Genomic DNA, 27,114 nt, shown 5'->3' with positions numbered 1-27,114 from the left:
TGTTGTCATCCAGGTTTTGTTGCTCCATTGCAGGGCTCAGGCAGGGAAGATTTAGCATAAAGCTTAAGGGCTCTAGGATTTTCAGAATGGTAAATGAGGGCCAGCTTGAACTTCAAGTCATCAGTTGCATTAGCCCCTAACAAGAGAGCCAGCCTGTCCTTGAAGATTTGAAGCATAGACTTCTCCTCTCTAGCTATGGAAGTCCTAGCCAGCATCTTCTTCCAACAGAAGGCTATTTTGTCTACACTGAAAAATCTGTTGCTTAGTGTAGCCACCTTCATGGATTATCTAAGCTAGATCTTCTGGAGAACTTGCTGCAGCTTCAATATCAGCACTTGCTACTTCACTCTGCGCTTCTATGTCATGGAGACGGCATCTTCCCTTAAACCTCATGAACCAACCTCTGCTAACTTCAAAATTTTTCTTCTACAGCTTCCTCACCTCTCTCAGCCTTCCAAGAATTGAAGAGTGTCTTGCTCTGGATTAGACTTTGGCTTAAGGGAATGTTGTGGCTGGTGTAATCTTCCATCCTGACACTAAAACTTTCTCCTTATCAGCAAGCAACAGGTAGTTTCACTTTCTCATCAAGTGTGTGTTCAAAAGAGTAGCACTTCTCATTTCTTTCAGAAATTCTTCCTTTGCATTCACAACTTGGCTAACTGGCACAAAAAGCTTAGCTTTTGGCCTATCTCAGCTTTCAATATGTCTTCATAACTAAGCTTTATCATTTCTAGCTTTTGATTTAAAGTGAGAGACATGCAACTCTTCCTTTCACTTGGATACTTAAAGGACGTTATAGGGTTATTGACCAGCCTAATTTCAATATTGCTGTGTTTCAGGGAACAGAGAGAGTCCCAAAGAGAGATAGGGAATGGCTGGCTGGTGAATCACTCATATCAAATAAGTCTACCACCTTATATGGGTGTGGTTTATGGTGCCCCAAAACAATTATAATAGTACAATCAAAGATCATGGATTACAGATCATCGTAACAAATATAGTAATAATGAAAACATTTGAAATATTTCAAGAATTACCCATATGTAACAAAGAGACACGAAGTGAGCAAATGCTGTTGGTAAAATGGCGCTGACAGACTTGTTCAACACAGGGTAGCCACAAACCATATATCTGTAAAAAGCACAATATTTGCGAAGCACAATAAAACAAGGAATGCCTATACTCCCACCTGCCTGTTCAGTATGTGTTTCCTGACTCTTCCAAGCCATCTTCTATATAGCAAACATTAGTCCTCTGTATTCTCACTCTATTGCCCACGTAACAGGAATGCTGGTTGCTGAGGTCAATGAGGCTAAGCTACAAAATGCTAATAAAGATTCAAAAGGAGATCCATAGAATAGGCAAGTGGGACAGGTGGAGAATAAAAATTTAGTCAGAAGAGTGGCACTGCAGGGCGCCTGGGTGGCTCAGTGGGTTGAGCCGCTGCCTTTGGCTCAGGTCATGATCTCAGGGTCCTGGGATCGAGTCCCGCATCGGGCTCTCTGCTCAGCAGGGAGCCTGCTTCCCTCCCTCTCTCTCTCTCTCTGCCTGCCTCTCCGTCTACTTGTGATCTCTCTCTCTGAAAAATCTTTAAAAAAAAAAAAAAAGAAGAGTGGCACTGCATCACATTTTCATAACACTCTGTTAATAACTGGCTTAGGAGAAGACATCTGGATTTTCAGATCCGCTCCTGCATTCAATTTGTTGTTATTCCTACAGCTCAAGTAAATGAAGGAAATTAAAAGTCAACCTGACACAGATACATAGTTGTAAAGGGGAGAAGTATTTTAATAGTATTTTGAGATCATTGTGAATATTCTCCTTTGATACTGCACCAAAACTCAACCAGTAGTAGTTTCTTAAAAGTTAACTGCAGCATGGAATCTAAAATCTTACCAATGAACTTTTCATTATTTGCTCCACTAAAACCCATTGGTCTATGCAGTAGGTAGTCTCTAGGATGGCCTTCAATTATCCCAATTTCCCAATATTCATAACCTGAGTGAGAATATCTTGAATATGGGCAGGATCAAATGGAATGTGGCAGAAGTGATGTGATGTGTTGTCACTTCTAAGAAAGATGGTGGCTTCTAAAATGTACTGTCTTCTCTTGCTCTCTCATTTCCTCTATGGTAAGGAACTGATGTCTCCAGCCAACCAACAGCCACAGTAAGCTTAGGAAATCCTTCTCTACTCAAGCTTTGAGATGATTATAGCTCCGGCTGACACCTTGATTATATCCTTGTGAGAGACCCTAACCAAAGATACCCAGTTAAGCCGCACCTGGATTCCTGAACCACAGAAACTGTGAGATAACAAATGTTTGTTATTTCAGGAAGCTAAATTTTAGAAAAATCTGTTACACAGCAATAGATAACTAATCTATCTCTTCAATTTATCTTATTGTCTGTTCTTTTAGCTATGCACAATTTTGTAATCTGGCACACTGGTCATTTGAAAATACGAGTTCAGGGGCCCCTGGGTAGATCTGTCAGTTAAGCATCCAACTCTTGATTTCTTTCGGCTCAGGTCACAACCTCAGGATTGTGAGTTCAGCCCCCATTGGGCTCTGCTCTGGGCATGGAGCCTGCTTAAGATTCTCTCTCTCTCTCTCTCTGTCCTTCCCCCACCCCCCACCAAAAAAAGAAAGAAAGAAAGAGAAAATATTTGTTCACTGAGTTATGCAAACATTCCAAACACCAACTTCATTATACAATAATAACAAAAAAAATCAACATCTGTTATTGCTACCACTAATCTCATCAGAAAGCCTTTAAGTAATGGGAAGCTATCAAAGTTCCTAATTGTGGATATAAACTCTAAAATCCTAATTCTTCCCTGAAAGCTCTTTTTTTAATAACTGGTAACAAACAACATCAGTTGCTTGTCTTAAAGCTGCAACAGATTTTTGTTCAGATTCAAGAAAATGTCTGCCAAATGCCTGAAGGCTAAAGCATAGTTTGTCAGGAATCTTTCAAGTAAATATAATGTTCCACAAAAAAAGCAGCTAGTTTAGCTCACAACTCAAAGAACCGTACACGTGCTTTTCCTTAAAGTAACCACACTACGTCAGTATGCAGAAGTGCTTTATGTACACACCCTATTTTGTAAAACAGAATAGTTTAAAAATGTGTACTCAGGAGTCAAGACTTAATGAAATTAATTTTTTACTGTTTCACCAAGAACATTAAGTAAAATAGGTTTATTTTTTAAAAAATTGTGAGTGTATGGCAGTGAAGAATTTACAGTTTGGTGCCACTGCCCTGACTCAATTAAGATGCAGCAGTTTGATCCATCATTGCCTCTGAACCATCAGTCCAAATGCCAAAGATGTAAAAAAGGCAGATAATGTTTTATAAAAATTATTATAAAAATAGTTTTCAGCTTAGACTCTCAGACCACACTTCTAGAATCATACTTTAAATCAATTCTGTCCTAAGAAGAAAATAGTTCTCCAAAGACCTTTATCAGGTTATAGTAAGATCTAATAATAGAAGTCAGGACTGACTTCCTAACTCTACATTCATTCCCATCCCCCTCTTCAATGTTTATTACACCAGAGGTAAAAGGAGGAAAAGGGTTTCAAATGAGAACTCTTTTGCCTCTTTACAACAGTTAAATAGCAGAGAATTTATTTCCCATAATCTACCCCACTCAGAAATCCTGCCTTATTCCTTGCAATAAAGAAAAGATAAAGCTTCCAAGGGCATCACCCCTCAATTCCAAAATCCATTCATAACATTTGTATGAAAAAAAAAAAAATGATGAACAATGCTTCATTACTTCTGGTATATTAACAGCACAATGACTGGCGGAATCAAAGTCCAGAAAGCCCATATTATACTTCAATCTTCAGTTCTTACAGTTTTCTTCCTCCCATCTTTATTTCTGAATCTAGACAACATATTCTGTTATTTCTCACTAAACTCCAAACTACCAAGTCAAAGACTGATCTTTTAAAATAAAACCTCTAAATTACGGTGTCTTTTCAAATTAAAACATAGCATTTATATTATTTTCTTCATCCTTTTTTTATGATTTATTTCTTCTCCTTTATTCAAGTTTACCTACAGAACTTTTTATTTCTCTGCATTACTGGTCTCAGTATGTACAATATACATTTCTATGGCTTTGCCCACCCAGGTTATAACTTTATTTTCTATTTTTTTAACATACGAATTACTAAAGGTAAATAAGTGCTTATTAAACTAAAACTATAAATTTTCTTTTAATGTAATTAAATGTTACATTTTCTACTGTCTCTCTATGCACCCAGACTGATACCACAACTTTTTGCATGGATTAGGTATTACTTTCTCCTTTGTTCAAAACAGAAATGGCACTTCTGTAAATTTAGAAAGAGAAAAGACAAGGCGTATCAAGACAGTATGGATGTGGCAGTCAAGTAAGTGCCCCTCAAAATAAGAAGTAATCGGAGTCTTTTATCTAATGATAGGTTTGTTTCCATTATAAAGCAGTTATTTCTCTTTGCTAATGTTCCTTCTTTTGGCCTTCTACAACAAATATTTTAGTCTGGTTCTCTCCTCAGAAAGCAGCAACTGTGCAATTTTCCTGAAGGGAGTACAGAATTAAAAGATAAGAACTGACTCTACACTTAAAGTTAATAATCTCTGAGCAAGCCTTCACATCTTATGATAACTTCATTAAAACCTTAAAGATAACAACAGAGTCCAAGAAAACTAAGGAAAAAAGATGAACTTACCACCAAACAAAGGTTCTGGTTCCACCAATATTTCCTGTTTTTGAGGAATTGGGGCACGAACTTCTTCTCTATTAAAAGAAGTAGGAAAATATCAAAAGGAAAACTTCTTTGCTACATGTTCTCTCCATAACTACTGTGAATGCATCCAAATTAACAAGTTATATGAACACCAAATTTAGTGACTCTTAGGAACTATGGTGTTAAATAATAGTTAGATGGTTTCCATACAGAGGTCAATTGGAGTGAAAGTATCTGGCATAGATGGCTCAAATGATTTATACTCAAATGATTTATAAAGAGAACAAACAGAAAAAGAAAAAATATTTCCCCTTTCCTCTTAAGTTCCCTACCCTAGATTCTTTACAGGAAAAGAAAGTGGGGGGAGCTTAAAAAAAAAAAATCAGACAAAAAATGAAAAAATACAGGCGTAATAAAAGTAGTACTATATTGCTACTACATCAAGCAATAGAGCATTAAATCACATATACTAAAATAAGTTTATATTAAACAAGCAGTAAATTTTATGCTAGTTTTGAAGACAGTTAACATAGGTATTACCTTAGATTATTTATTAAATAAACTCCAATATATGCAGAACAGAAAAAGTCATTACTCATCTTTTAAGTCTATAAACTTCAAAATTTACCTCCAGAGGATCTATTAATAACCCATTTCCTCCAGCAGAAAATACTCATTTAGAAATATTGTAAAAATGGTATATGTTTCTTTAAATATCAGTTTATTTTGTAGTTTTAACTCAAGTATTAATCTCTGCTGATTAATGTTCATAGCAAGGAAGATTATGTTCCAAATTTATTACTGTCTTGCTCACAACGTTGATTTAAGTCAGACCTAATGTTTTCCATTCAGGTGTTTCTAATAATAATAACTGAGCTTAAGGACCTATTTTTGATATTATAGGTGGAACTCCAAAACATACTTTACAAAATACTCATTTGTCAAAAAAATTCCTATAATCAAAGAACAACTAGATCGACTAAGAAATCTACAATTAGGCAAAGATGAAGGATAAAAGGTAGTTTAAAATTAAGTATGTCTGTCACTGCTCACACACAAAATTTCAATAATCTGAAAGAAACAATGGATCTATAAGAAGAAGCTCTATTAATCCTCTTTCATCAAAGAGAATTAGTCCATTTTCTTAATAAAACTAAGAATTTAAAAGACATCTTTTACCTAAATAAATCTTTCCATGCTATACCTGATTTCATAGAATATTTAATTACCTATATCTGTAACAATTTAATTACTCAAAAACAAACTTTAATCTGATGAAATACATCAATTAGCGTATGGATTAAGTAGTAGTCCCTATACAGAAAAAATTGATTACTGTATGTTTGAGGGTATCCGTTCCAAGATTGCTAGCTACCCAACAAAATGAAAGAATGAATCAGAAAAAAGAACCGTAAAGAGTGAAAATTAGGGGCGCCTGGGTGGCTCAGCGGGTTAGGCCGCTGCCTTCGGCTCAGGTCATGATCTCAGGGTCCTGGGATCGAGCCCCGCATCGGGCTCTCTGCTCAGAAGCCTGCTTCTTCCTCTCTCTCTGCCTGCCTCTTCCTCTCTCTCTGCCTGCCTCTTCCTCTCTCTCTGCCTGCCTCTCTGCCTACTTGTGATCTCTCTCTGTCAAATGAATAAATAAAATCTTTAAAAAAAAAAAAAAAAAGAGTGAAAATTATAGTTTAGGAATTAGGAGCCATTATCAAATGTTAATCAATTAGCAATACAAGTAATCTAAATCAAGTTATAATGTAATTCAGAAGGAAAAGACATTCACCTATCAAAATTATTATTATTTTTTTAAAGTAGGCTCCACATCCAATGTGGGGCTTGAATTCACGACCCTGAGATCAAGAGTTGCATGCTCTACTGACTGAGCCAGCCAGGCACCCCATATCAAAACTATCTTTAAACACAATTAAAAAAACATGTTTTATACAGTAAGAACAGTTATATTCCCCCAAATCAGCCATGAATACCTGTTATTTCTGTAAGCTAAATCATTTCATATTGATTTCCATGAAAAATTTGAGCTATACTGGGGGGAATGGAACACCAACATCTGAAATAGTAGCCAACACTTATAGGAAAAAACTTTATGAAGTATTAATAATGATCTCTAAAGTTCACTCTTCATGTGGAAACAATTAGTACTCTAGAATCTGGAACTACATCAATGAAAGAGGCAACTATGTCTTGAATGTCATTTGGCTTTTTAAATCTCTCTCTACCTTAAAAATAATATCTATGTCTTTAGTCTATTCCCTTAAACAGGGAGTTTCTTTTGTTTAGTATCTCATGTTGTAAACACTCAGAGTTATAAAGGGCTGTAAGCTTTAAAGTCTTATTTAAGGATCTGTTTAATTTCGCTTCAAAAGTCAATGGTTTTCCTTTAAGTAGCATTCATCTCTAGTATTTTCCAAAGACTCAGAATTTTACCCATAAGGTGTTCATTTCAAATTCTCATTGGTTATCAAATGTAAAAGGCAAAAAACCCCAAACTTGTTCACCATTTACTATCATTACCTGCAGAGTACGGTTCCATATGTTAAAGTGCTTCCAATGATTAACCACATGTTAACTATCATTAAGGTATAAAGGACCAGAATTATTTTTCAAATAATTTTTGTGGCAACTCAAAACTCTCCTGAGACAATGTAAGAAAATTGAGAATTGGGAAATCTGAGCTTTAATTGGCTTTATTGCCATATCTGCTACGTACTTACTGTGTAGCCCGGGAAAATGGCTATGCTTTTGCTTCCTCATCTGTAAAATGTAGATAATAATGTCATCCTGCAAGGTTCTTTTGAAGATTAAATAACAGACATGACAGTGCTCTACAGAATTTAAGGTACGTAAGCATAAAAATGTACACGTGACACTTTTTCAGAGGCTTCCAACTTTCAAGTTTTTCAAAACCAGAGAATTAACCTAAATGACAAAAATGCAACTGCTCAATTTAGGCAAGGAGTAGCTCCTAATAATGAATAATAAATTCATACTCTGTGTGTGGTCTCACTGTGGAGACACTTGCTGAACTGGTACTGGGCTCTTCAGCAATTCCTCCACCATCCAAAAACATAGTGACTGCCATCTCCAGATTATTGTTGCAGGCTTCGAGCATATGTTTCCCTACACTTTCGCTTGCACCTGAAACAGCAAAAAGACAGGGAAAAAGTTAAAAAAAAAAAAAAAAGAAAGAAAAAAAAAGACAACTTCTTACTAAAGGTTCACATTAAAATACAGAATTCCCAAGCAAATTAATAGTACCTTTTCCCTTTTAGGATGAATGACTTCTTTTTAAAAACCTGTTTGTTTACTTTTACAATGTTAGCTGATTAGTAAATACACAAAGCTAGAAAAGAAACTATCAGCATTAAAACAGTGGTCCTCCTTCATAATAAAACCGAACTAAATAAAGCATGTCTTTAAATGAACCAACTATATATTGTTTAAAAATTGAAAAAACTATAAGGAAAAATGAAAGACTACATTCTAGAAAGTTAGAAATATAGAATGCATTTCAGTTAGCATTTGCTTCCATTAAAAAGAAAGCATTTTTTTAATAACAAAGGGAGAGAAATGAGACAGGACATACTGTCAAAACTATAACCAAGTCAAAATCTGGTAAGAAATGTCAACCTTCAGGGCCACCTGGGTGGCTCAGTCAGTTGTGTCTGACTCGGATTTTGGCTCAGGTCATCATCTCAGGGTCATGAGATGAGGCCTTCATCCAGCTCAGCGCTGGGCGTGGTGCCTGTTTAAGATTATCTCTCTTGGGCGCCTGGGTGGCTCAGTGGTGAAAGCCTCTGCCTTTGGCTCAGGTCATGGTCCCAGGGTCCTGGGATCAAGCTTCACGTCGGGCTCTCTGCTCATCAGGGAGCCTGCCTCCTCCTCTCTCTCTCTCTCTGCCTGCCTCTCTGCCTGCTTGTGATCTGTCTGTCAAATAAATAAAAATCTTAAAAAAAAAAAAAAAAAAAAAAAAGATTATCTCTCTTAAGCTCCCTCTGCTCCCCTACCCCAACTCTCGCTTTCTCTTAAAAAAAAAAAAAAAAAAAGTCAATCTTCATCGTTCAGAACTGACCCTACACACATTTATTCATTTGTAAAGCCAATACAGTCATCAGATGCAATGTAAATTGGTAAAGCCCTTTACAATAGCAATTTTATAACATTTATCAAAAAGCACGCCTTCTTTTGACCTAGTAATTTGGGTTCCTAGTCAAAAAAAGACTTTTTTTTTTTTAAAGATTTTTTTGAACAAGTGCATATGCGCAAGTGTGGGAGTAGGGCAAGGGGCAGAGGGAGAGGATCTTCAAACAGAACTCCATGCTGAATGCAGAACCCCAAGGAGGGCTTGGTACCATGACCCATGAGATCATGACCTGAGCTGAAATCAAGAGTCAGATACCTAACCAACCCAAGCACCCCAAAAGACTTATTCTTTTATCTATTCCATATCAAATACAAGCATAAATATGTCCATGTACATGTCCAGTATAGTTTCAGTTAACACTGAAAAGCTGGAAACATAAATGTCCAACAGTACTGGAATCTAAGCTGTAGAATCTGTTTGATGGAACATTTGTGATCATTAAAAGGCATCGCAGGTTTTCCATCTGAAATGACTTTCCTTCTACCAAAATCATGTACCTTATAATTTCCTTCTAAAAGGTGTGTGTGTGGGGGGGGGGTCTGAAAATGTCTTATTTTGTTGTCATTCCTGAAAGACAGTTTTACTGGACATTCTATTTTCAGGCTGACAGCTATTTCTCTCAGTACAGTAAAGACAGCATTCCAGTGTCCCCTGGCTTCTGTTGCTGCTGCTGGGAAATCAGCTGCTGTACCAGAGAAAATATTTTTATAGCAATCTGTTGTTTCTCTCTAGTTGCTTTTAAGATTTTCTCTGTCTTTGGTCTTCTGCAGTTTCATGCTAATTTGTCGTGGCTGATTTAACTATCTCCTTGGGTTTCACGGCACTTCCATCATGTAAGAATTGCTATCTTTTATTAATTCCAAAAAATTCTCAGATATTTCTATTTAACAATTACCATACTCCTCCATTCACACTCATTTTTTCTGGAACTCCAATTAGATAAATGTTAGAACCCTTCACTCTATCCTGCGCCCGTCTGTTCTTTTTGTAGTTGTTGCTGTTTTTTAATTTCTTCACTGGGTTTTTCATTTCAGTTCATTTTTTATAATCAGAAGTTCTGTTCTTGTTTTTTTCCTAATATGCCTAGCCATGTTTCAGAGACCCTTCCTTTATACTCATATACTTTTCATTTCTTCAAACATATTGATCAAATTTATTGGAATTACTAAGACAAAACAAACTGCTGTCTGTGGGCGGTCATCCTCTCTTGTTTCTGTTGGCTCTTGTTCATGTGCCATGGTTTTTGTGCATTTCGTGATTTTTTTCCCCTGTGATCTTATGCGCCTTGGATTTTTAATTCTGTCGATTTTTGAAGTGAGGATTTGACCGATAAATTCTGCAAGCACCTGTGGGTACTACCAAACAAAGACCATTTTATTTTTTTTTAAGATTTCATTTATTTATTTGAAAGAGAGAGAACGAGCAGTGGGGAGAGACAGAGGGAGAGAGAGAAGCAGACTCCCTGCTAAGCAGGAAGCCTGATGCAGGGCGCAATCCCAGGACCCAGAGATCAGGACCTGAGCTGAAAGGCAGATGCTTAACCAACTGAGCCACCCAGGAGCCCTAACAAAGATTTTAAATACATTTTTAATACATTCCTGACTTAGGTAATGTAAGACCTCATAGAAAGTGTGGTCCTATAAAGACCCTTGTTATAAATTCTCAGTGACTATCTCCTGCCACTCTCCAACTGCCAAGGTTGTAACAGTCTGTTTCATGAAAGGGAAGGGTCTCCTATCAGACTCTTTTCCTTAGGAAGACCACAAACATTGTTTCCTGTTTCCTGGGCCCTATAAGGCTATCAAAGAAGAAGCTTAAAGCCATTTAATTTGTTTAGATTCCACCAGAGTAAAGACTTCCTTTAAATCTAGCTAACATCTGCATTCCCAATTTCATTTCATTTTTAGCCTCAGAGTATTCCTTACTTTCTCACCAGCCCAATGATGTATTTTGAAAAAAAAATTTTAAATACACATTTCACTTAGGATTTTTCTCAGCAAGAGGGCTATTCATGATCTCTCTTATTTACCCCCACTGTCAGAAATGGAAGTACTGATACTCCTCTTAATATCTTTCATTTGTCTTCTCTTTTCTATTAGTTCTTTTTTTTTCCCAGGCTTTATTTTTTTGTCAGAGAGAGAGAGAGCATGCATGTGCACAAGCAGGGATAGCAACAGGCTCCCTGCTGAGCAAGGAGCCCAATGTAAGGCTCGATCCCAGGATCCTGGGATCATGACCTGAGTCAAAGGCAGACAGTTAACCAACTAAGCCACCCAGGTGTCCCTCTGCTATTAGTTTTTGTTGTTGTTGTTGTTGTTTTAAAGATTTTATTTATTTGACAGACACAGAGCGAGAGAAGGAACACAAGTAGGGGGAGTGGGATAGGGTGCAGGCTTCTCACAGAGCAGGGAGGCCGATGTGGGGCTCGATCTCAGGACCCCGGGATCATGACCTGAGGCAAAGACAGACACCTAATGACTGAGCCTCCCAGGCGTTCCTCTACTATTAGTTCTAAGGCCTTAAATGAAGCCCACAATACTTTTTACTTAGATTACTACAAAAGACTCCTAATTGATCATCATTCTATCTTTGATGTTGTTGCTGCAGCTATGCTCCAAAATACAAGTCTGATTCTCAGTCTCTCTCTCACACACACACATCCACCTAAAAGTTTTTAACAGCTTTAAAAAAAAAAAAAAAGCCTTTTTTAATGGCTCTCTGACACCACAGTATACAGTATAAATTCCAAAATCCTTATGATCTGGGAAGTCCTTCGTGATCAGGCCTCAGCTCATCTCTCTGGTTTTCCCTCTCCTCTTACCCATCCTACACAATTCAGTATAGTCATACTGAATTACATGCTTGGAATGTCCTTATCCTCCTCATCTCCCCTTTATCTAGTTCATGCATGCTCTAGAACCACCCTGTTACTTTGTCAATCTGTGTGCTAAGCATTCTCCTCACTCCCATCCCTATGATACTCTTCTATTATATACGTGAATATACTACCAAGTAGTAAATGGTTTACTTTCTGGCTCCAAGGAAAAAGCAGAAGCTTCTTGAACACAGGGATTGGCTTTTTTGTCTTGGTATCCCCAGCACGCAGCACTGTGTCTGCTTGCATATGACCAATGTCTAATAAACTGATTTAGAGCTATCTCATAGTACTTCAGTTCACCAATTGATCTACCATGGAAAGGAAGATTGGGCTTCAGCCAAAACAACACTTTCATATCCTTTGAATTTAATACTGTGTGCATATGTTTAATCTTTAACTTTCATTTATAAAGCAATATGGTTATGCTGTGGAAATTACAAACAACAAATGGGTACTTAAGATCTATCCATGTTCTTAAGATTGAATTTCCAGAGAGAGCATCACATATAAATTTTAAAAGTGCTCTAACTCAAATAATGTAAAGTGAAAATCACATGCTCAAAAAAAAACTGTCAGATGATGGAGCAGATACTGCTTTGTCTGATAGCTGACAAAGACATATATCTAAGATGCCAGTGGAAAACACTGAACAAAATTATTTCATGAGGGGTGCTTGGCTGGCTCAGTAGGTAGAGCACGTGACTCTTCACCTCAGGTCGTGAGTTCAAGCCCTACATTGTGGGTAGAGTTTACTTAAAAAAATTTTTTTTGAAAAAAAATTATGTCATGAAACACAAGTGGAAAAACCATGAATACATAATATTAGGATTTAATGTTAAGTCAATTTTTAAAAAATTACAAAAAAGCATCTGATCATTTGACCTAAGTCCCTAGAAATTCGCATATTTATGTTAGTGAGAAATCTTTCTGGGAATTGGACAGAGAGTTACCTTTCACGTAGGATTTGCCATACATCTAGGTATACATATGGTCATTTTAGTTATACAGGCCCAGAGAGGCTTTTTCCTTTAAAAAGGCTTCATATTGGGGCACCTGGGTGGCTCAGTGGGTTAAAGCCTCTGCCTTCGGCTCAGGTCATGATCCCAGGGTCCTGGGATCGAGCCCCACATCAGGCTCTCTGCTTAGCAGGGAGCCTGCTTCCTCCTCTCTCTCTCTCTCTGCCTGCCTCTCTGTCTTCTTGTGATCTCTGTCTGCCAAATAAATAAATAAAATCTTTAAAAAAAAAAAAATAAAAAGACTTCATATAGGGCGCCTGGGTGGCTCAGTTGGTTAGGCAACTGCCTTCAGGTCAGGTCATGATCCCAGAGTCCCGGGATGGAGTCTCACATCGGGCTCCCAACTCCATGGGGAGTCTGCTTCTCCCTCTGACCTTCTCCCCTCTCATGCTCTCTCTCTCTCAAATAAATAAATAAAAATCTTAAAAAAAAAAAAAAAAGGCTTCATATATTACTCAAATTTAAGAAATTTCCAACCCTTCTCTCTCCTTCCACTGCAAACATCCCATTAGTCAACCAAGAATTCCTACAGTTTCCATGTAGTTGAAACCACTTTGACCCATCGTTTTTGCTCTATGTCCATTGCTACAGTCTTCGTTCAAGCTTAGGTCATGATCTCAGGGTCATGAAACTGAGCCCCAGGTCGCGTTAGGCTCCACACTCAGCAGGGAGCCTGCTTGAGATTCTCTCTCCCTCTCCTCTGCCCCTCCCCCTGCACACACTCACTCTTCTTTAATACATAAATCTTAAAAAAAAAAAATAAATTCAAGGGTGCCTGGGTGGCTCAGTCAGTTAAGCATCTGCCTTCAGCTCAGGTCATGATCCCAGGGTCCTGGGATTGAGTCCTGCATCAGGGTCCTGCTCAGCAGGGAGCCTGTTTTTCCCTCTACCTCTCCCTCTGTCAGCTGCTCCCCCTGCCTGTTCTATCTCTCTGTGTCAAATAAATAAATAAAATCTTAAAAAAAAAAAAAGAAATTTCAAATCACAGACAAATGCAACTTTTTGAGGGGAAGGAGGAGTTCAAATATCCCAATAGCCAACCTTAGGTAATCTTGGGCCAAAACCAGCACAAATTTGATGAACAATTTTGGGACTTACGTGCTTCCATATTATCTGTCATAAAACCTGAGGCTTTGTTTTAGTGCCTTCCTAATACCTTTACACTATATTTCTTAAATGCTAGTCTGAAAGTCCAATATCTATTATACTCCACTTTAATGTACTTATCTACACAGCAATTCTCAAAGTTAAAATGTTCCTATAGGTAGACCACTCTGGCTGCTTGTTCTAGCAGAGAGATGCATGAACTGTTACATTTGCCTCATAATGAACCCTAAAACCAGCTTCACAAGGCATCCACTAATCTTTTCAGAGAACTACATTACTGAGTTCATATCATTTTTGGCTATCTTTCCAGGTGCTCAACACTGCACAAAAGCACCATAAAAAGCACAAAAAATATGTTGGTAGGAGAGTGAAACTCCCTCTGCCATAATGGCAACCAATGCTGGCTGCTTTCACTCCTTCTGAAGTGTGTTCACAAGGAAATTAAACTTAAAAATGACCACTGCATACAAATAGGTGTTGTCATCCTCTCTACCAACTTCCAACTATCAGAACTCCAACACAACTGACTGGGAACCCTTCAGAGAATTTGTGGGCTCTGAAGTAAAATTTAAAAAGGTATGAAAATCAGGAACTTATAAAGCCAATCCTCAGCCAAGCTCATCTGTCAACAATATGGTCTGCCTAAAAGTCCTTTTCTAACTGCCTAAATTTTTTTTTTCACTTTATTATGTTGCCTAAAATGCAACCACTGAAGAGATTTATTTAGGTTAACAAACATGCTTATTTTTATTTTTATTTTTTTAGAGGTGCAGGGCAAAGGGAGAGGGGGAGAGAGTCTTAAGCAAACTCCGCACTGAGTGCAGAGCCAGAGGCAGGGCTTGATCTCACAATCCTGAACCACGACCTGAGCCAAAATCAGGAGTCAAGACGCCTAACCAACTAAGCCACATAGGTGCCCCACCTTTTATTAATTTCCTCATTAGATGTTGAGCTACTCCCTAAAATCCCGTAAATTGAGGACAAAAATAAGAGATTAAGGGAGTTCGGTCAGGAAGAGAGAGATATGAGTAGCTTTAGCACCCAGGTGCCTTTTGGAGGAGAGCTAAGGAAGGCCTACAAGAAGTGCTGCACTGGGGGGGGGGGGTACTTTAGAGCATGAAAAAGATACTGGGTACCTGAGGATAGAGACACCAAACAGCTGGAATGAAGATATCAAATTTTTCCTCTGGCCAGTCCTATACACTGTAAGGAAGAAAAAACATTCTTCACGTTCCCTTCAGTTCCCAAGCTAGGGAGTATAGTGTAGATATTAAAAGCACGGATACTACACAAATAAACCTGAGTTTGACTCCTAGTCAAGTTGTGTGACTTTGATCTAATTACTGATTTCTCTAACTCTCAGTTTCTTCAATTATAAAATGGGGATATTACCAACTTCATGAAGTACTTGTGTAGATTAAGAAAATTCACATTAAAGAACTTGGAAAATAGGCAGACAAATTGCCAGAGTAAGACATCTCAGTTTTCTTTCCTTCACTCATCTGATACTATGAACATGTCCTTCACTCATGTTAAACACTCATTTTGGTTTATTTTTGTAAAGCAGGAATATAACAAAAAATATCACTCCAGAAAAAAAGAATGCTATAAAGAATAAAACAATATCAACAGATATCTGCTTTAAAGAAATGTGTAACTGGGGCGCCTGGGTGGCTCAGTGGGTTAAAGCCTCTGCCTTCGGCTCAGGTCATGATCTCAGGGTCCTGGGATCGAGCCCCACATCGGGCTCTCTGCTCAGCAGGGAGCCTGCTTCCTCCTCTCTCTCTGCCTGCCTCTCTGCCTACTTGTGATCTCTGTCTGTCAAATAAATAAAATCTTAAAAAAAAAAAAAGAAATGTGTAACTAAGCAGCATTCCAATATGACTGAAAAGCATCAGAAGGTGTTGTAGTGGCAGTAGAAAATTTAATAAAAGTATAAGTAAGTATTCCAAAATTTCCTAGGTCTACAGGTTTATTGAACTACAAATTAAAACAGAATTTATTAAAAGGGATTCTACAGGGAGTGACTTTAAGACACAAAAATAAAGCTATTAATAAAGGAAATAATAACTGTGATATTTTGGGGGTAGATGGTGTCAATACTCGAGGCCCAGAATTGCCATCCTATTTATAATCCTTATTTAGCTATTTAATGCTAGACTCTAAGCTGTAGGCAGCCTATCCCAGACACAGCCCCATCATACCTCTGTTGACAATATGACAGGATAACTTGCATCACTGGCACTTGCCAGGTGAGTGACCTGTAAGAGTGTTCAAAAAGAAAGAGCAGGGTGCCTAGGTGGCTCAGTGGGTCAAACCTCTGCCTTCGACTCAGGTCATGATCTCAGTGTCCTGTGATCAAGCCCCACATCGGGCTCTCTGATCAGCAGAGAGCCTACTTCCCCCTCTCTCTCTGCCTGCCTTTCTGCCTACTTGTGCTGTGTCAAATAAATAAATAAAATCTTTAAAAAAAAAAAAAAGAAAGAAAAAGGGGTCTATACCTATGAATATTTTTTTAAAAGGAAGCACATGCTAAATCCTGGCAAGACTCAAGAAGGTAGTATGTGAGAGCGGCCCAAGAAACAAAGTACACCATTCACTTTCTTAAATAAAGCCTAATTATCTGAGTCATCTTGCTTGTATAATCATTCTTAATGTATCGGTTGTATCACTTAGTGCATCATTTTAGAAACATAAGACAATGGAGAGATAATTAAAGGTTCCAGTGGTTCTTGATGTCCGGAAGTAGTAGAGCATTTAGTAATGTGAGAGACCATTTTTGGTGTTTCATGACTGGGGACTGGGGAAGCATGGCTGGCGTTTAGTGGAGAGAAGCCAGGGATGCCATAAGACTTTGAAAAATGCCTCCTCCTCCCCAAAGACTGCTCACACCTTCATTCCAGACTTATGACCTCCAGAACTGTGAGAGAATAAATGTGTGTAAATCCATGCAGTTTGTGGTAATTTGTTACAGTAGCCAAAGGAAATATATACAAGTGCTAAATCTTCTGAAATGGATAGAACAGTCCTACACAACAAAAAAACTGTCCAAGTCAAAATGCCAATTACACTCCCACTGAACTAAATAGGAGTATGAAGAAGTGAAGGTTAACTGAGAAGGCAGAGAAAAAGTGTGGAGAGCTAAATGATATAGGGGAAAGGAACAGTGATCAACAAGTTTAATCAAGTTGCAAGTTTTATCTATATATTCAGGGGTAATAACTATTTCTGACAGGTCAGCTATAGAAAATTTGAACTTCCACCTTATTATACTCAGAATAAAAAACGTTATCTTTTTTAATGGGGGAGGGACTAATAACAAGTTTGCAGATTTAAACTATCTGTGCACTTGTTTAAATAGGCTTATTTTGAGGTCTCAATATTATAGGCAACAACAGGATAGCTTAATCTAACCCTGCATCTTACTGTGTTCAGGTTGGTCTAACAAAAATACCTTTGACTGGGTGGCTTAAACAACAAATATTTCTTTCTCACAGCTCTGGAGGCTGGGAAGTCCAAGATCAAGGCTCCAGCAGACTTGGTATGTGGTACAGGCCTGCTTCCTGGTTCAAAGACAGCTGTCTTGGGGTGCCTTGCTGGCTCAGTCAGTAGAGCATGCAACTCTTGATCTCGGGGTTGGGTGTTTGAGCCCTACGCTGGATGTAAAGATGACTTAAGAAAATAAAAAATTTTGAGGTGCCTGCATGACTCAGTTGGTTAAACGACTGCCTTCAGTTCAGGTCATGAGCCTGGAATCCCAGGATCTAGTCCCACATCAGACTCCCTGCTGAGCAGGGAGTCTGCTTCTCCCTCCGACCCTCCCCCTTCTCATGCTCTCTTTCTCTCTCTCTCAAATAAAGAAAATATTAAAAAAAAAAGGAAAAAATTCTTTTTCAAGTATAAAAAAAAAAGGACAGTTGTCTTCTTACTGTGTCCTCACAGAAGGGGGATGAGAAGTCCCTGGGTTCTGTTTTTTAAGGATACTAGTCCCATTCTTATGACCTAATCATCTCCCAAAGGCACCCACCTCCTGATACCACCACACTGATGGTTTAGGATCTCAACATATAAAATTGGAGTAGGGAAGCACACAAAAATTCAATCTATAGTCTACGGCAGGAGCTCCACTTTACTATTTCTCACTACATGAACCCTATTTACCCCTTATATTTTTCTTCTTCCATCTGTTTTAAGTCTGCTAATGGCACTAAAGTGCATTATTTAACCCAGCCTGTGGTATACAATTTACCAGTAGCCATTTCATTGCTGCTGCCTCTTAGTTCACACTCTCTCCATTAATGACTTGATAAAGGAAATAGCCCAAAACCTGTAATGCAGCCCACATCTCCACCACAGCTGGAAGAAAGAAATCAAGAGACTTTCCAAACTATAGTAGTTCCTTATGCCTATTCTTTATATCACTTTCAACTGCCAAAAAAATCAGTCTCTCCACTACTTTCAAGGAACCAAAGTAGAGAAGTCAGAGAGAGAGAGAGAGAGAGAGAAAGAAAAGAAGAAAAAGAGAAGAATCCCTCTACAGAGCCTTTATTATCCCAGAAGGATAGAAAATAGAAAAAATTAGTCTCTCCACTACTTTCAAGGAACCAAAGTAGAGAAGTCAGAGAGAGAGAGAGAAAAGAATCCCTCTATAGAGTCCTTATTATTCCAGAAGGATAGAGAACAGAAATGATAAAGACACAAAAGAGACTGCTTTTTAGTTCTACCTTTCCCCCAGAAATGGTAACAAAGTAAGCCAGACTGTCCACCTAGAAAACAGGAGTGAGTGATAGTTGCAAGAAGTAGGGTAAAACTTAACCTCATCAGTCTCCCATCCTTATGAAGTTTTTAAGCATTCAGGAATTAAAAACATTAAAAAAAAAATCTTATACCAAGAAAACTAAATTTAGGAAGTATAAGAGAAATGAAATGACTGAGTTAGGGGACAGATCAACAAAGCTAATTTTTGTTGGATCAACAAAAGGAAACTATACTGAGGGTAGTAGTAATATGGTGAAAAATGCATAGGCCTAGGAGTAGACACCAGAAATCTAGTCCCTGTTCGGCCATTACCTAAGACTGTGCTACCCAAAGTGTGATCCTCAAACCAGCTATCTCTAGTCCATGACAAGATTAAACAGAAATTCCAGTGTAAGCATTTAGATACTTTTATAACGATAGAGTAATTTTATGTCTGTGGAATCTAATAATTAAAAGTTCAGGCTTGAAAGATTTATGGATGGCAAATTATCATATGAAAAAATGCCCAATATCACTAGTCACTAGGGAAATGCAAATTAAAACTACAATACTATACCATTACACACCTATTAAAATGACTACAAAAAATTAAAAATACCAAATGAAGAAAAAATACAATAAAAATAAAACAATAATAAAAAAATAAAAATACCAAATGGGCAACTGAACTCTCATACATTGCTGATGGCAATGGTAACTGTGACCCTGGAAAACAGTTTGGCAATTTCTTAAAGTTATATACCTAGCATATAATCCAATTATATCACTCTAGGTATTTATCCAAGGGAAATGAAAACTTACATTCACACAATCGTATGCTAATGTTTTTAGCAGCTTTATTTATAATCTCCCAAACTGAAAACAGCACAATTATCCATTCACTTAATAAATGGATAAACAAATTGTAGCATATCCATTCAATGGTATACTATTCACCAATAAAAAGGAAGGAACTAGTCATACCACACCGGTATGAATGAATCTCAAATGCAGTATGCTAAGTGAAAGAAGCCAGACTCTAAAGGCTACATACTGTGATTCCATTTATATGACATTCTGGAAAAGAAAAACAATAGACAAAAAGATTAGGCTACAGATGGGGGGAGGGACTGACTACAAAGGGGCAGGAGGAATTTTCTGAGGATGAGAGAACTATTTTGCAACCTCACTGTGGTTACAGAATTGTACACATTTATCAACACTCAATACACAATAAGAAGGGCAGATTTTACTGTATGCAAATTATACCTTAATTTTAAAAAGTATTTGGGTTTATCTTTGTTATTTTTTTTTCATTTTTCAAGCAATTAATTTTTATTGTATTTTATCCAAGTACTGGTCCATGAAGACTGAAAATTAAAAAAAAAAAAAAAAAAGGTGGACCTTTACTCCAAAAAAGTTTGATGAGCACGGTCCTGGACATATAACCCTAAGTCATTTTACTTCTCATTTTATTAACTTAGAAATTGGTCAAGATGGTTTTTAAGATATCTTCCACCAGGGTGCGTCTGGGCCACTCAGTCAGTTGAGAGTGATCTCAGGGTTGTGAGATCCAGCTCGACATCTGGCTCTACGCTAGTCATGGAGCCTGCTTAAGATTCTCTCTCTCTCCCTCTTCCACTGCCCCTCCCACCCTCTTAAAAAATCTATAAATATTCAATGATTTCTGGTTTCAGGTGCCTGCATAATATCTGACTTACTGCCAGACTCCTGATGTTGGAAGTACCATTACATTCTCCTAGTTTTCCTCTGAGATGTTTGGTTTCTTTATACTTTCTTCTTTGCACTGTGTCAGATGTTAGTGTTCCTTCAGCTTTGTGTCCTGGAGCCTACTGTTTTCTCACAGTACACTCTCTCCTACAAGATGCTATTCACATTTACAGCTTAAGAGCCATCACTATAACTCCTCAGATATCACTCTTTCTAGACCCAGTCATCTGCTTATTGAACAGTCCACTTGAAGTCTCAGAGGCAGCAACTTATCTGAAACTGAACTAACCATCTTCTTCCCAAACCTGTTCTACTATTCCACAACCTTCACAAATAGCACCATTATATGCCCAGATGTCCAAAACAAAATCTGAGGCTTCATGACTCCTCTGACTTCTTCCCGTAGCTTTGTTCCCTTATCTTCCACTTTTCTGCCACAAACTTAATTCAGTAAGGACACCAGTGTCTTTCTTGGATTAAAACAACAGCCTTCCTGGGCGCCTGGGTGGCTCAGTGGGTTAAGCCGCTGCCTTTGGCTCTGGTCATGATCTCCGGGTCCTAGGATCGAGTCCCGCGTCGGGCTCTCTGCTCGGTGGGGAGCCTGCTTCCCTCTCTCTCTCTCTCTGCCTGCCTCTCTGTCTACTTGTGATCTCTCTCTCTGTCAAATAAATAAATAAATAAAAACTTTAAAAAAAAACAAAAACAAAAAAAACAGCCTTCGGGACGCCTGGGTGGCTCAGTTGGTTAAGTGGCTGCCTTTGGCTCAGATCATGATCCCAGCGTCCTGGGATCGAGTCCCACATCAGGCTCCTTGCTTGGCAGGGAGCCTGCTTCTCCCTCTGCCTCTGCCTGCCTGTGTTCACACACACACTCTCTCTCTCTCTCTGACAAATAAATAAATAAAATCTTTAAAAAAAAGAAAAGATCAGTAGATCTTTTTTTTTTAAAGATTTTATTTATTTATTTGACAGATCACAAGTGGGCAGAGAGGCAGGCAGAGACAGAGAAAGGGGGAAGCAGGCTCCCCGCCGAGCAGAGAGCCCGATACAGGGCTCAATCCCAGGACGCTGGGATCATGACCCGAGCTGAAGGCAGAGGCTTTAACCCACTGAGCCACCCAGGTGCCCCACCTTCTACTGATCTTGATACCTACCTGTTTTCCACTATAGCTAAGCAGCTCTTTCTAAAAAATCTAAATCTGGTTATGTTACTCCCCCAGTTAAATTTTTCATTGACTCCACACTACACTCAGAATAAAGCCAAGATTTAACATGGGTTACAAAGCCCTTCCTAATCTGGCACCCACCCACTTATATCTTCAGCTTAATTTACTGCGTCTCCCATTAGCTATGCCCTATTCATTCGGAATGATCATCGACTCCCCAAATCTACTGTCTCTTCTTTCTTTTCTCTGTATGTGTGTATATCTGTCCCTCTCTACTCCAGACCTTTGTACATGTTCCTTCTGTCAGAAACACCTCTCCTCTTTTTTTTTCTTTCTTTCTTTTATTTAAGTTCATTAGCCATCTCCTTTAAGTTTTAGCTAAGAAATTATTTCTTTTGGGAAACCTTTCTTTACCTCCATCTTCTGTGCTCCCATAATAGCTACCTACCATTCTCCCATTGTATTATAATACCTATTTATGTGTCTGTATTCCCATTAACCTTTATGCTTTTTGGTTAAAGCACCTTGTCTTAACAGACACCTTGTCTTGCCCATAGTAGTATTCCCAGGACCTGAACCATACCAGGTACACAATAGTCTATCAATGCTGAATTTACTGGTACTCCACATCAGGCTCAGTGGGGAGCCTGCTTCTCCCTTTGCCTGCTCTGCCTGTTGCTCCCCTGCTTGTGTGCACTCTCTCTCTCTGACAAATAAATAAATAAAATCTTAAAAAAAAAAATCTGATAGGGCTTTTGAAAGCAGTCAACAGTCATTCAAACCCAAGTATGATGAATATCAAGGGAGATCAAACTGAGTAATACCATAAAATATAGTAGACTATAAAGTAACAGGACTGGTTTTCTATACAACTTCAAATGACTCTAATATCAATCGTAAAAGTATACAGTTTCTCAATCTGAATATTACAAAGACTAACTTCTCTTGGCTACTTGCTTATCAGAGTTTGATCACAGAAAAAATATTTATGATGTAATATTAACTGAAAATCTTTGAATTCTAAATTATGTATACTATGATCCACAATGTAAAAATAAGAAAAAATAATAATAAAAATAAAAGTAAGTATGGACGTCTCAGTGGTTCAATGGGTTAAGCATCTGCCTTCGGCTCAGGTCACAATCCCAGGGTCCAGGATTGAGTCCCACACCAGGCTCCTTACTCAGCAAGAAGCCTGCTTCTCCCTCTGCCTGCTACTCCCCCGGCTTGTGTTTAATCTCTCTCTGACAAATAAATAAAATCTTTAAAAAATAAAAATAAAAGTATGCAAACAAGAATTGGAAGATAATATGTAAAATAAATAATATTGCTGTTGTGAGGGGCACCTGGGTGGTTCAGTTAGGTGGGCTTCTGCCTTCAGCTCAGATCATGATCCGGGGTCCTGGGATGGAGCCGGCATCAGGCTCCCTGCTTGGCAGGGAGTCTGCTTCTCCCTCTCCTTCTGCCTGTCACTCCCCCTGCTTATGCTCTCTCTGTCAAATAAATAAAATCTTAAAAAAAAATATATTGCTGTTATGAAAGATTAGTTTTTACTTTTTTCAAAATCATTTCATGTTATGATTTTTGTGCGTGTGTGATTTAAGTTTTTTTTTAATCAGAGTCAGGGTGCCTGGCTGGCTCAGTCAGTAGAGCATATGACTTTTAATCTCAGGGTTGCAAGTTCAAGCCCCACACTGGGCATGGAGCCTACTTAAAAATAAATAAATAATAATAGGGGCGCCTGGGTGGCTCAGTCCATTAAGTGTCTGCTTTGGCTCCACTCATATCTCAGGGTCCTGGGATGGAGCCCCCGGGGAGTCTGATTCTCCCTCTCCCTCTGACCCTCCTCCCTGCTCGTGTTTGTACACGTATGCTCTCTCTCAAAAAATAAAAATCTTTATATAAATAAAAATAAAATTTAAAAAAATCAGTCATTACACCTAAAGCTAATACAATATTGTGTTAACTATACTCAAGTAAAAATAAGAAAAAAAATCCATCATTACTTAATACTCACACATCATATAGAGAGATCTGTTCTATTTAATGAGAAATAAGACTTAAAATTCTTTCAGTTTTCTGTTCTATTTTTAAATGCCACAGAAAAGGTAAGGCTCACATTTTTTAAAATGCATTGCTTTCACCATAATGTTGAGCTTCCAGATAAGTAAAATCTTTTTGAAATCACAGCAAAAGCTCTTAAGGTCAATTTAATTCATTCAACAATGAATAAATATCAAATGCCCTTTTATCATAAAAACTACAATTTAAAACATGTGGACAGAACCCCAAACTTTCTTTTTTAAAATATGTGAAAAAGACTAAAGGAGTTAGTCATGTGTTTCTAACAATCACTATCTTGTTAAAAAAAAAAAAATCTCCGAATTTATTATTTTTGTAAAGTTTTTTTTTATTTAAGTAATCTCTACACCCAATATGGGACTTGAACTCATGACCCTGAGCTCAAGGGTCGCATGCTCTTCTGACTGAGCCTGCCAGGAACCCCAGAATCCCCAGAATTATTAGTAGAAATTCATAATACATTAAGAACTATCTAAGGTATTTTCCCTTTTACAGACTTCCAGATGCCATTGTCTACTAAGGGTCTCCAACCTGATTCAGGAACAGAAAGGCCTGTGGCCAGGAAACAAGCCATGTAAGTTAGCAGACAGAAACAGAATTTAAAGCAAGTGAGACGTTTTATCTCACACTTTGGGTTTTGTCCATATCTAACAAAAACGCTGAGTTAGAAAAAATAATGTGAGGTTCTGAGTTCCTGAAGGGGTGGTCGTTAACATAAAAACGGTCTGAGATCCTGAAGTGGAGGTAATTAACATAAAAAACTGAAATTAAATAGGTGACATCTTAAACCAACTCTAGAAAAATCTAAAGATTAATAATAATTCCTTCTATATCTGATTCACTACAAAGATTTTTCTATAAAAAGGTAATGCTGCCAATATTAACTTATATACACAATAATTTTCTAATTTTCCCAATAACATCAATCTGCTTAGACACTGGGTGCATTACATCCTTAACAGTCCAATCACAAAAATTTTAATATATTAAGAAAAGTTGATCATTCCATTCCTCATCCCAATTTTACTGCAATTTTACTTTGCCAATTTTGACGTGATGTTTCATGCCCAGCAGCTAGATAAGGCATCAAACATCTAGTTGTCATTGCAGAGCAAAAGATAAAACTAGCTTTAAATTATAAAACAACGCGCATACAACTGTCTGGTTAGAACAATATAAAATTTTACTTAATCAGATCTTACATGTCAAATTCTAGGTACATTAACAGTAGAAACATTCTCTGCACCTAAAAAATAACGAGATTAAGTATAGATCTACTCAGAAAGGGAACTAACATTCTAACCTCCTTCCAAAATGACAAACTAGAACGGCAAAATTACACTCAGGCACATGGAGTACTTTTCTCTCAAATCACTCCACAGAGAACTTCATCATTTGCTCCGCCCTCTAATAACTCATGCAAAAAAAGTTCAGCACATCAGAGAGAAACAAGGCATAGAGAATTCATAGAATGGCTTAGGGCCTTTCCTCCAGGCGGTAAGAGGTTCTCCGTGTGCCCTTTTCAGGGGTCCAAAGGGAAAGAATAACCGAGGATTTGGGGGATGCTGACACCCAAAAACTGACTTTCTCTCAAAGAAGTTTCTGCCGCCATCCCTATTTAATCAGCAGGAGGCTCCGGCGCCATCGTCCCAGTCTTTATGATTTTATTATGGGGAGGTGGGAAACGCCACCCAGGATTCCTCCAGGCCTTCCCTATTAAGGTTGGGGGGGTCCCCCTCATTCTTCTCTTAAAACCTCTGTCTTAAAGGTACTCCTCAGCAACCCCCCTTCTAGCGGCCTATCCCCCAGGATCGGTAAAGGCACTGCCGAACCCACCAGTCTCGCCGTTAAGGCGGGAGGGCCCGAGCACGCCAGGGCCACGGCGATGGCTCTGAGGGGCCCAGAAAGGGGAGGGCAGGCCAGGGACTGGGGGAGAATGACCTGGCCGAGGAAGAATGGAAAAAGGAGGTGAGAGATGCACTGCACCCCAGAGCTGCACAGAGAAGAGAAGGTGATGAAGGAGGAGGAGGGCGGTGGCCCGGGTGCGGCCCCCCACCTCTCCCGCCCCCAGGTCCCCGGGCCGGCGGGGGCGGATGAGATCGGCCCATTCCCCGGGTCTCGACTGACAAGGGGGGCGTTGGAGGTAGTGGGGATGTCTCCCTCCACACTGTGAGGAGGCCGAGAACGAGGTATGGGGTGCGCGGGGGGGCTGTCTCCCGCCTGAACCCGGAGACCCGACGCCGTCGTCGCCTCTTCCTCAGAAGGGAGGACGGGAGCTGTGGGTAAAGCCCGAGGGAGAAATGCATGAAGATAAGGGAAAGCTCGGGGCGGAACGGCCGTCCGCTCCAGACCCCACTCTCCACCTTCCGGTAACCGCGTCTCTTACCGGTGATGGCGGTGAACTGCTGAATTAACCCCTTCAGCGCCGAGGACGCCGCGGAGCCCCCGTGGGCAGCCATCTTACCGCCGCCGCCGCTGCCGCCGAACAACAACACAGACACACACGGATCGCCCTCCCCCACCTCGCCGCACGGTTTGCGCATGCTCATTGACCGCCCCAAGCTCCGCCCCTCCCGCCCCGCCCCCCTCGAGGCGATCGGCGCAGGCGCACTTCTAGACCGGTCCGGGAGCGCGCTCTGCTTTCCCGGTTGGTTGGCTGCCCGGTTGCTGCCTCCCGGCAGCATCCTTTACAACCTCTGGTTCCTTCCTATTCAAGCTCCAAGGCCAGTCTCACAGGCGCGGTATCTGTTCCTGGTTTCCGCAATAAACTTCGGGCTCGGCAGGTAGTAGGTTCTTTGCGTTTCAACTTCACAAGTTTTATTGACAGACCCAACTGCCGATGACAGTTTTTCCTTCTTTTTTTTTGCAGCTCCATGGTCCTCTGCTAGGTTTTCTGCAGCTCCTATCAAAATACAAATCCTACACTCATCGCACTGAAGCGTCTTTCGCACCTGCTCCCCAACCCCTAAACTAATTGCCTAGCTAACCTAGTGCGACGACCCACCCAACAAAGTAAAATACCAGAACACTTCGTGCCAATAAAGCACTGGGTGCAGAGTCTGACATATAGCAGATTTAAATAAATGATTGTTCAGTCCACTTTCCTTCAATAAATTTGTCAACCCATGTCTCCCTCCAAGGTCTCACTTCGTTTCCTCACCTATAAAACGAGGAGGTGTCATTTAGGTAAAAATAAAAAGTGTTTTTGTATATACAGTGTGTATATATATATATACATATAGAAAGAGAGAGAGAGCGGGCACTGGAAAGTTGTACTCAAAAGGATACTGATGACCCCTAGAAAGGGGATGGGAAAGGGGGACTTTGAGTGTTTTTTATCCTTTATTTTTAAAAAGATTTTATTTATTTATTTTAGAGAGACCGTTTGCAGGTGAGTTGGGGGAGGGCAGAAGGAGAGGGGCAGGCAAACTCGCTGAGAGCTGAGAGAGTGTGGCTGGATCTCATGACCCTGAGGTCTTGACCTGAGAGCAGAAATCA

At 39.2% G+C, this 27,114-nt stretch overlaps 1 protein-coding gene and 1 pseudogene across 1 annotated transcript in view; one reads left to right on the top strand and one right to left on the bottom strand.

Annotated features, from left to right (window-relative positions):
• The window catches only part of UBXN7 (UBX domain protein 7), a 63,562-nt gene extending 37,431 nt beyond the window's left edge, over window positions 1-26,131 (bottom strand). Inside the window, exons 1-3 of the mRNA XM_047734173.1 lie at window positions 26,003-26,131; window positions 7,747-7,894; window positions 4,724-4,791 (exon numbers count right to left, since the gene is read on the bottom strand). Of these exons, the coding sequence (XP_047590129.1) occupies window positions 4,724-4,791; window positions 7,747-7,894; window positions 26,003-26,075 (289 nt within the window). The 5' untranslated portion in view covers window positions 26,076-26,131. The remainder of the gene's footprint in view (window positions 1-4,723; window positions 4,792-7,746; window positions 7,895-26,002) is intronic.
• On the top strand, window positions 25,065-26,750 carry LOC125102720 (uncharacterized; annotated as a pseudogene).
• The last annotated feature ends 364 nt before the right edge of the window (window positions 26,751-27,114 follow it).

The sequence above is a fragment of the Lutra lutra genome, chromosome 1 (assembly GCF_902655055.1).
Source record: "Lutra lutra chromosome 1, mLutLut1.2, whole genome shotgun sequence".
NCBI lineage: Eukaryota > Metazoa > Chordata > Mammalia > Carnivora > Mustelidae > Lutra > Lutra lutra.
The sequence above is the reverse complement of the archived record's forward strand: the minus strand, read 5'-3'. Positions and strand labels throughout refer to the sequence as shown.